Below are 10,196 nucleotides of genomic sequence, written 5' to 3'. Positions count from 1 at the left end.
AAGTTTTTTTTTTAGAAAGAGAAGTAATGGGGCTACTATTTAGGCAAATGCTCTTTTGAGTGTCGAAAGAAGCATTGAGATGTTAGAGGTTTATGTTCTTTTGACATATAAATTCCTGTCTTTCAGTGAGGCAATGAGATTCAGTGGAGGCAATGACATTCAGCTGAACTAGTGGATTCAGTTCTTAGTTTCCTTTCCTTATATATATATATATATAATTTTTTTTTTTTAAAAAAAGCTCCATTACAATCATACCTTTAACCAGTTAATCTAGATTTCATCTCTTGTTGAAATTCTTCTCCAGCCAACGCCGGACTTCTTGGAGGTTGTAGAAGAAGGGACCCTTTCCTCCCAGATAAGCAATTTTCTGTCTCTGCACAATACACACACGTTCAAAGGCTACCCCATAGGCTACATTGGCATTATTGTCCATGCGGTCAGCCACAACTCGGCACTGGGGCGGCAAGGAGAAACGCTCCAGAAGCCGGTGGGCAGCTGCACATCGGTCTTCCTGGTTCCTGTGCTTCTTCACCTCAAAAGACAAAGAAGAATCCCCAGGCACTGCCCAACCATCTGAAGGATGAGCCTCATCAATGTAGACCAACAGGAAGTCAGCCACTGATGAGAACTCCTCTATCAGTTTGCTGAAGGCTGGCAGCTGGTTAATAAAAGGAGGTCAAGTGGCTGAGCCGAAGTTGACCACCAGTGGGCGCTCAGGGCTGGCAAAGTCAAGAAGGTGGCACTCCGCTCCATCAGTTATCTTCTCCTGGGCACCATTTTCATTGTCGTTGCCTCCTTCAGGATTGGAGATGTGCACCACACTGGAATTGGGGGCATCTTCACCCAATTTCACCTGGTTGAATAAAAGAAAGAGAAAGAGCATACCACATTAAACACATTGTCACTTCAATTCACTCTATATGAAAACAAGTGGCTCTAATAAAATGTGGTGAACATATATTGATTTGAGTAAAGAGGCATCGTGGCAGGTAATGTAAAGAATGGCCCTACAGAGAATAAAAGTCTTTTTCATTCTGTGTAATCACTGAAGGTAATTATTTTTATCACTGAAGGCACTGCAGTTAATGCTCTTCATAATTAAGTTGAGGCTGGTATTCTTCACTGTTCTTACTTTGCTGTCAATGCTTAACACACATTATATAACAAATGATTAATTGACTTCATTTAAAAAGTTAAATGGTCTACTCTAAGACAAATTGTCAGAGTCATGGAACATAGTACCTCTTTCTGAATTCCCCCTTCTAAGTTCTAAAGTACGAAGAAAAGACCTTTACTTTATTGCATGATGCTAAGTCATTTATTCTCATTCAATGGACAGTGATACCAATGGGCTCTATTCCTGGCCAGAGCTATAAAATGTGGGGTCCACCTTTTATAAAAAGAGGCTAGTCTCACTTAGCCTCTTCAGCACTTCAACATTCCCACCTGTAAAATGGTAATATTTATGCCTTTCTTCCTCATATGGTTATAGAAGGATAACAAGGAAAATAGCTCTTTGTACACGATAACTCACTGTGTGGATGTAGGCTGCCATTATTAGATGCCATCGAAATATGTAACAGAATGCTACCTTTCCTGGGCAATTCTATGTTTAAATTATTCTTTCCCTTAGAAGTAATTTGAGCTCTCATCAGCACGTCATCCTTCCTATAGCTACTGCCTACTTTGGGCTCTTACAACTAGAACCTTATTATTTTCATTAAACAAACAAAAACATTAAACCATTTTAGAATTCTTCTTGCAGTTTCTCTTTGTGTGTGTGTGTGTGTGTGTTTGTCTATTTCCCTCTTTTTATCTAAGAAGACACAAACCATTTACTCTTCTATCATCCATTTTATTAATAAGCTCCTCTGAATTATAAAATACACAGGCAGAAGAGATCTAGAAGAAAATTGTTCCAGGTGCCCTCTTTGCATGTGGTTTAAATAGTTGAACACAGACTGAAAGAAAGTTTGCTGTAAATTGATAATAAAAAACAGGCAACATAAAAGAGCCAATTACTTCAGTTTGAATGAACACAATTGGATCTTCCCTTAGAATGGTTTAATCAAAGCCAATAACATCAGGGACAACTTATGAAAGTACAATTGATTTTTATACACTATCCTTAATATTACAAAACACTTCCAACTGGATTGACTTATTCTCCTCATATAAATACAGCCACATATAAAACTGCTGTTAATTGAAGTCACTTAGAAGTGAATTGTTAAAGATTCAACAATCCAGACTGATATAAAACACTCAAGGGCTTTTATTCAGAAGCTTCTATCTAATGTTAATGCATAACTCATTTTAACTGTAGGGAAAGAATTAAAGAAGTCCTGTCTCTCCCTTCTCAAAAAGATCTTAGCAGGGATTTTTTTTTTTTTTTTTACTGGTACTTTTCTAAAATAAATCTTAATACTCTGCTTTCTTGGGAAAGCAAGCTATTGGTGTGATTTCAACAGGTACATTTGTTTTTCAATCCCTATCAGGGAAAACGTTATTTTATCTATATTAATCTTTTTGGTTAATCTACAAGTGACACTAGGTAAAGAAAAATAATCCCCTTAGATGGATTATTTCATTTATTTATTTTTCTTTATTTTTTACTCTTCTATTGAATTTATTGGGTTAAAATTGGTTAATAAAATTACATAGGTTTCAGGTGTACAGTTGTATAATACATCATCTGTATTATATTGTATTGTGTCCAATATCCCAAGTCATCTCCTCCTATCACCATCTATCCCCTCTTTACCCTCTTCTACCTCCCCTCAACCCCTCTTTCCCAGTGGTAACCACCATATTATTGTCTGTGTCTATGAGGTTTTTTTGTTTGTTTGTTTTTTTACTTAATCCCTTCACCTTTTTCACCGGGCCCCAAACCTCCCTCCCTGCTGACAGCTGTCAGTGTTTTCTATCTATGAGTCTGTTTTTATGTTGTTTGTTAGATTCTTGTTCATTAGATTCCATATATGAGTGAAATCCACTTGTCTTTCTATGACTGGCTTATATAAGCCACACTTGTCTCTGAGGTATTAAAATATACTTAAAATGTAAAGATATACATTTCAAAGATATTACAAACATATAATCTATGTGTTCTTTTTGTAATTCTTTGTAGATTTAGGTGGTAGGTAGCATTATCATTGCCTTACTAGATCTGTTCCATTTAAGATAGCAGTAACAATTCTAGCATGGCTGCTTTTAATCATTTTGTTGGGCTGTGTTCCTCAATATACTTACACCACCAAGATCTGAATGCATTCAATCAGTCTGAATCATTAGCTCTTGTACTTTATGTTAACTGAGCAATCCATACACAGGAAAAAAATCATGTCTGGACTATAGACTTGTAGGTTTTTGGTAGGTGAAAACATCCATCTGCCTTTTGGAGTCATTTTTAAGACCAACCAACAAGTGTGTGATCTTGTTAGGTGGGCCTCTGATGCCCATAGCTCTCACCCAAGCAGCACTGTTGATCCTTTCATTATTCCTGACTATTCAACTGAATAATCTAATCTGATGCTTCAGCCACAGGTGACTCTCTTATTACCTGTAGTTAATTTTCTTGGAAAGTTAAAGCACTTTCTCTTTCTTTTTAGTGACAAAGAATAAGTCAGCCACATAATTCTTTCCAAAATACAGACATACTAGTTTACCTTAGAAAATGGAGAGCAAGTATAACACCTTCACTCTAAAATTAAAAATTAAGAAAGTTATCAGCCCTCACCAGTTTGGCGCAGTGGATAGAGTGTCGGCCTGCGGACTGAAGGGTACCAAGTTCATTTCCAATCAAAGGCATATGCCCGGGGTTGTGGACTTGATCTCCAGTAGGGGGTGTGCAGGAGGCAGCTGATCAATGATTCTCTCTCATCATTGATGTTTCTATATCTCTCTCCCTGTCCTTGTCTCTCTGAAATCAATATATATGTATATATTAAAAAATATATATATTAAAAAAAGAAAGTTATCAAATACATAATGTTCTTTGTGTGTGAGGATTTGGCATTTTGTGAAGCCAGTATATATATAATTATTGAATTATTGAATGAATGATAGTTGTTCTATTCCTATGTAGGGGTCAGTGAAGAATTTTACAATTAATATAACCTCCGCCTGCAATCAATATAACCATAGTTGGGTGATGAATGAGCTCATTGAAATAGATAATTTAGAAATGTAAACCTATTGTAGAGTGCCACCATTATCAACACCTAATGCTGTTGATCTGTTCTGGATTATCTCAGCTGGTTACTTTATAAAATGAAAGTTAATCCTCTTTATTTTGTTGAGCATCTATAGGATCCTACTGCAGATTAGCATGTCATAAGCAGATATCCTGCTCATGAGAATGTCCAGGTAAAAGGAATGCATAGGTAAGATCAATGTTATTAATACTAGTTGGGGAAAAAACACACCCATGATTTGTAAGTCCAAATGTGAGTAGACCAGTAGTCTGCTTTTATACGTATCATATATTAATCATAAAATTTGTCCATATAACCTAAAAACCTACTGATGGAGGATAATTTAACAATAATAAAGAAAAAATTAGAAATTTAAAATATTAAAGTTTGCATTTAACTGCAAAGAAAATCATTTATAAGGACATTATTGTTCATTTCTCATTTTCTCATGAAAATTAAATTCCTATTATGACCAAAGTTTCAAATGGAGAATTTCTTGGTTTGCTTGGCTATGCACCCTGCTGAGATGGAATGGGAATCACCACTGTTCTTCAATGGTGAAAGATTCTTTGCTTTCCCCAGGAGCAAAGCATTCCTTGACAAAGAGCCAAAATGATGAAGAAAATAAAACTGGTTCCATAATAATAACATTTAGGCTGCAGGAAAGAAGCTAAACAAAAACAAGTTACCCCCTGATATTCCCAAACTTTGTTTTAATTTCCCACAGTGGCACAGAAAGTCTCCTGGCCACAAGTTACCTATCATCTTAATTTCTCTTTCTTAGAGGGTTTGTGTTTGGTTTTTGTCCTTAATGAGACATATTTGCCAAAAGAGGCATTCAAAAGGCATTTTTTACTCTTGCGGAAGAGTAATTAGGTCGGTACCTCTTTCCCTGCCAGCATTAGCCACTCTAAAGAGAACCCTGCCCAGTATTTAATGCCCAAACACAAGAAGCATCATTTCCACTAATTGGTCTTGAAGTTCCGATGTTCCCAAAGGGTCCCTTTATTTTGCAACAATCAGAAAGGACGTACGTACGTAAAATGCAATATCGTCATCACTGACTTTTATCTCCCTCATCTACACCATTACAATGGTCCTTTCTTACGTCTTTATAATCAACGTCAACACAACACCACCGACACGGGAGGTACATTAAGGGTTTGCATTTTTACGACAGGGAACATCTCTGGGCCAAGCTCAAATGTTGCGAGAGCCATGCTTATAAATATGAGCAAGAGTGTAATGTTTATAAATCTGATTCCCTTGATTCCCTTGATGACGGGGTTCCTTTCACTCACAGTGTTCAGTGCACGGGGGAAGGGTGATGCTGCTTGAACATGTGGACTGTGAAATGCAGGGTGAAAGGAACAAAGAAAGGACCATCCGTCAAGTAGAGGCTAGAAACAGAGCATATACTACTAACCCTTTTTTTTCCCCACTGGACAAAATATCACCTAATCTCATGATAGAAAGTAATGCAAATGATAAAAATAGAAGGGGGGTAGCAGAATAGTTTTTTCACATCCCTCTTGCTGTTCAAAGCCCAGGAATGGCTTCATTCACTACCAGGAAATTCCCAATTCTTTGACATAATGACCAGGCTGCATCAATGTCATTACAAACAGCCAAACAATTATTAAGCAGCGGTTTAACCATTTACATTCAAATTGGCCAAATAAATCAGAGTTGGAGAATAAACTACCTACTCTTTCCTCTGAATTCAGTTCCCTTTTGGCCATTCTCTTTTGGATTCCTACCTTGAAACACAGATCTGAGCTTTATCAGTTCCCACTGCTTTATCCAAGTGATGAACAAGCTCTGGCTATGGCCTTCTTTGTGTTCTTTGGAAAATGTTTCTCTCTTAAAAGAGCCATTTTCCATGGTAGAAGCTAGTGTCAAAAGGCTTGAGGTGAATGAAGAGGAGGAGGAGAATGTTAAAGAGACCTTTTCAAAGCCAAAATTATATGTTCAAATGAGTATGTTTTCTGTACCACTGCCATATCAATTGTGAGAAGCTAAACTGCTTCTCGGCGTCTATACTGTGTGTTTACTTTTATACTTCATTTAGGTAGGGGCTAGGCTCCCAGACAGGGCAGTTTGCTCATTGGTTGCATTTTTAGTCTTTGAGCATCAGCAGAAGGATGCAGTGTTAAAAGCAATGACACTGACAAAGGAAACTTAAATGACAAATACCTGTTATTCACCTCAATCTCTCATAAGTTTTTGTAGACTTGCTTTTTCATAAAAGCAGTGCCTGGAACACCCCCTAACCAAACCCAAATTATCTTTGCAAGGTTCCCTACAAAGTTCATTTCAAATCCCATTTAACATGTTCATGAAGAAGGGTTTTTGTTGTTGTTGTTGTTTATTTGTTTTATTTTGTTCTAACTTCTTTGCTGCCTCATGTAACAGCCAAGCCCAAGGATAACACTTTGACTTCACTTTCTCTTAAAATATTCCCAAGTATCTTACATTCAACAACAAGGAGAATTAGAAATGACATGTTTCATCGTATCTCATATGCACACACTCATCCTGGAAAACTCTGCTTCTGGGGTGGCAACCTCAAAATAGTGCAAGTCGGGATTGTGAAATACTGTGATGCTATCTCAAACAGTACCTCCTCCAGTGTGTCCCTAGAAATGGCTACACCCAGAGACCGTGGCACAGGAGACAACAGTATTCAGGAAAGAGATTCTGAGTGAACCTCAAATGCCACCACCAGCACCACCACCCTTGCCTTACTGGGTGACAGAAGGAGACCCAAGTTCAGTGCAAGTTGTGTTTGCCATGTTTCCATTCATTACACACCCAGTCCAGTCTTGTCTCTGGACCTGCAGGTTCTTGGGTTGTTTCTTCTGATGGTGTTAGCGATTATATAAATCATTAAAAGCAAACTTAATAACATCAGTCATGAACTTGGTCACTAATCAAATCAGTAGGCAGAAACAATACAGGGGAAGAATGCACAAACCATATGCAAAAAAGAAAACAAATCACTCATCCTTCTCAATTTCCTGGAATAGGAAATAACAAAATATTGCAACACAATGGAACACTATACATTAATGAAAAAATAAAGTCTATTACAGAGGTATTTGTTTGTTTTTCCCTCTTAATTTCAATAAGTTGCTTAATAGGAAAAACAACCTCACTTAATATTTGTGGGCAACCTCACAGTTCCTGTATTTTATGTGAGAGATGTTTACATAAGTATACACTCATATTACTAAAATTCTCCCAGGGAGTGACTTTTCTTTTCTAGGCAAAAGTCAATTCTCTTTCAAAAAAAGTAAGAGTCTAATATGCTGAGATTAAACCACTGACATTGCCATGTTATCTCCTAAGATGTACAAATACAAAAACATAAACATCTCACATTCAATGTATACACTTGTGGAAATGAAATGATCCCCTCAATAGCTTCTTACCATATCTCCCATTGGCCCCACATACACAATATACATGAGTTTTCCTGTTAGAACGTTGAGCATTATTTCCTATTATTATAAAAGAAATTTTCCTTATCGACAAGAGTTCTAACTATTCTCCCTTCTTTCGAAAAAATGCAAACCTTCTGCAGGTTTCTCTCAATAACAAAGGCATGTGTTAGAGTAAAACTTCCCTAATGCACAGTGGATATTTTCTTCCTGAACACTTGTTTGATTTTCAGTGGAACAATCCTACTCTGGGTTCTTTGTGACTAGAAGTTACTTCTTTTCCTTTCCGGGGGCATAGGTTTATTTTCTAGTGCTTACTATAGAGGTCTCATTCCCTTCCCCCTCTTTCATTCTGAGTTTTATTCTGGTTGTGGGGCGCTGCCTGTTTAAGGTGCACCACTTCATTGGCTTGCATATTCCTCGCAAACTCCCCTTCCCTGGCAACTTGGACAAGGTCCCCCAATACTATGAGGGAAAACCAAGACTGTCTGCTTTGATAGCAACTTTTGCCAAGTGAGTCTATTCTTCTTGCTCAGGGACCTTCAGGAGTTATATGGGCACAGGGGGGAAGGGGCAAATTGACTCATGAGAAAATGTTCCACTTTGTTCCTAAGATGAATTGAGGATCCTCCGAGCATTAAAAAAAAAAAAAAAAAAAGGCTAAAATGCCAGCATTCTTCACTTAGAAACAAAGATCCCAACTCTGGCTTTGACAGAGCAGCCCCTGGGACTTGACTTCCTCAGGTAAGTGAGGTTACTGCTCCAGCGATCAAGGCATGTGTTAGAACAGCTTTGAAACTGAATGAACCATAGACCCATCTGCTCTTTCTAAGACAACTTATTTCACTTCTGAGAAACAAAGCAAATGTGGTTTCTCTTACAAAGTCTGGAGTTCTGACAGCCAGTGCTAAGATCTTCCTTTTTGCAAACGGTTACCTAGTAACTCAGGACACAGGGTCTGATAACCCTTTCAAAAGGGTTCAGGTTGGAATCAATACAGAGGATGATGCTGAACACGGGCTCGCTTACATTAACTCTTACCTCTCCCAGAAATGGAGCAGATAGTGTGCCAAAGCACACCTGCTGTGACCATTTCGTGCAGCCTTGTCCTCTCCCTGAGTTTTGGTAGCATGTTCTCACCAGCCACCCCCACCACCACTTGCTTTTCACTCATTGAACTGTCTTCCCCAACACAGCTCATCTAGCATTTCATCAAGCAAAACATCGGAACCCCAGTTTATAACAAGTGTATGTGACATGCAGCAGTTTGCCCTCCCCCAGCATCTTCTTACTTTTCCCAAAGTTCTGCCAATACCCTCTACTCTGAAATCACAGCAAGCCATTAAATGACCCTTATTACAAAGACTCCTTATTAGGTCACATAGTCAGCGTGGCTTACTACCTGTCAAATCTGACACCTGTAACAGGTGTAGAAAGTCAAGGCAGGAGCTCACTTGAGCATAACCACTCGGCTCTCCCACAGGCTCCACAATCTCACCCCCAAGCTCCCAGCGGCCTCCAGTCCCACACCGTGCGGCCCCTGCCCCTGCTGACCCAAGCAGCTCCTTGGCCCGCTCACCTGTTTGTAGGCATCCAGGAGGAAGCTCTTCCAGATGCAGCGCATCCCCTCTGAGGTCAGCATGCGCCTCCACTCCCCGCGAGTGGACTTGGAGCGGCTCAAGAGCAGCACCACGTGCTTGAGGAGAATGACCGAGTCATAGAGTGCCAGGAAGAGGCAGTTGGAGAAGAAAACTGGCAGAATCTGCAATGTGATCAGCAAGTCTACGCTGAGGATGCCCATCTTCCTTGCCTTCCAAGTCAGTTCCCGTGTGTGCCGTGGCTCCCCTTCACCCTCTTACTTAAAAGGGGGTGGCAATAGAGGGATGGGGGAGGTAAAGGGGAAGGTGGAGGGGGGGGAGAGAAGGAGAAAAACTAAATTAAAAGGAAGCCCAAGATCTCTCCTCTTTCAAAGAAGCAGAAATGGCAAGACCAAGTCCAGTCTGTCCAGCCCAGCAGTTGGAGTGTGCCCATCAATTCATTCAATTCGGAGCTGCTTGCATTTTTTTTTTTTTTCAGGATTTAAGATGTTAAAAAAAAAAAAAAAAACTAAAAAAAAAAAAAAATACTGGCGTACCAGTCCCTAATCCAGTTACCCTCTCAGAGTCGGTTAAAGACAGGCAGTTCCACTTTCATTTCCTAGCACCTATGAGACTGTGGCAGAGACAGCAAAATTTTCTGTAGCTTTTCATTGTCTCTATGTTCAGATACGTAGCCTGTTTCTTTCTTGAGTTGCCAGAGTTTTTAAAATGTGCTTTTAAGGGTAGGGTGTTTTTTTTTTAGCACCCCTTCTTTACTCCGTTTTACACACACTTTCTGTTCTCCTTCCCTCAGCCTGTCTCACTCTCTTCCTTCCCCTGGAGCGACTGACTCCTCTCCTCTCCTCACTCCCTCTGGCTTTGCTTCTGCTATCTGTGGTGCAAAGTGCTCTCTGCAGCCCAGTGAGTCTCCCTGAAGCCTTTTATACATTCCCTGGCTAATTGCTGCAATAGAGAAATGA

General features: G+C 39.3%; 1 protein-coding gene across 1 annotated transcript; it reads right to left on the bottom strand.

Moving 5' to 3' along the window:
• Positions 1 to 13: 13 nt before the first annotated feature.
• DIO2 (iodothyronine deiodinase 2) lies at positions 14 to 9,905 on the bottom strand. The gene is made up of 2 exons (XM_080649196.1): positions 9,219 to 9,905; positions 14 to 853 (listed from the first exon to the last, which is right to left on the bottom strand). The coding sequence occupies exons 1-2, from the start codon at positions 9,438 to 9,440 to the stop codon at positions 278 to 280; spliced, it is 798 nt and encodes a 265-aa protein (XP_080505322.1). The 5' UTR covers positions 9,441 to 9,905; the 3' UTR covers positions 14 to 277.
• Between the last annotated feature and the right edge of the window lie 291 nt (positions 9,906 to 10,196).

Source organism: Plecotus auritus, assembly GCF_963455305.1.
Source record: "Plecotus auritus genome assembly, chromosome: 1".
Taxonomy (NCBI): domain Eukaryota; kingdom Metazoa; phylum Chordata; class Mammalia; order Chiroptera; family Vespertilionidae; genus Plecotus; species Plecotus auritus.
The sequence above is the reverse complement of the archived record's forward strand: the minus strand, read 5'-3'. Positions and strand labels throughout refer to the sequence as shown.